This window comes from Morone saxatilis, unplaced genomic scaffold (assembly GCF_004916995.1).
Source record: "Morone saxatilis isolate NCDOM2014 unplaced genomic scaffold, NCSU_SB_2.0 Contig17, whole genome shotgun sequence".
In the NCBI taxonomy this organism is placed as follows: domain Eukaryota; kingdom Metazoa; phylum Chordata; class Actinopteri; family Moronidae; genus Morone; species Morone saxatilis.
Genome location: NW_023339729.1, coordinates 15930413 through 15930941, shown reverse-complemented (window position 1 = coordinate 15930941; position 529 = coordinate 15930413). Strand labels below are relative to the sequence as shown.

Here is a 529-nt window from a genome sequence, read left to right as displayed (position 1 = left end):
CACAGCTCAGTTCTCGCGAGAACACGCGACAGTTGAATTTGAAAACAGGCGGCAGCGCTGCGAGAAGAAAACAGAGGGAAAAGGTACATTTCTGAATCTCACTTTAAGTGTAATTCTTCTGTATAATACAGTGTCTGCGTTGATATTCTGATAAAGGGTCGTGTGAAGTGTCTCTGGGGAGCTTAAATCCCACACGACCTCGCTCGGTTACGTTGTTTTGCTGCTCTGCTTTAGTGGACCGAGGTGGGGCTTGAGCTCATAATGAGGCTCTAGAGACCAACAGGCTGCTGCAGTCAACATTACTTACGTCGCTGGAAGTTACTGCGAGGAAAGCTTGTGCGGATGTTTGAGTGATCTGGTCTTGTTTTGTTTCGTTTCGTTTTTTCTGTGAAGGAAAGATGACTGCCGACAATGAAATGGACATTAAAGAGGCGTTTCAGCGCGCTCAGAAGGGCCACAATAACAAGGCAAAGCTTGTGGCAAGCCTTAAGAGCCGCTACAGCAAGGTAAGTGGTGTGTGTGTGTGTGT

At 47.3% G+C, this 529-nt stretch overlaps 1 protein-coding gene across 1 annotated transcript in view; it reads left to right on the top strand.

Moving 5' to 3' along the window:
• Positions 1-529, top strand: part of ncapg (non-SMC condensin I complex, subunit G) — an 11745-nt gene continuing 11216 nt past the window's right edge. The window contains 2 exon segments of the mRNA XM_035659336.1: positions 1-83; positions 394-506. Coding sequence (XP_035515229.1) covers positions 399-506 — 108 coding nt within the window. The 5' untranslated portion in view covers positions 1-83; positions 394-398.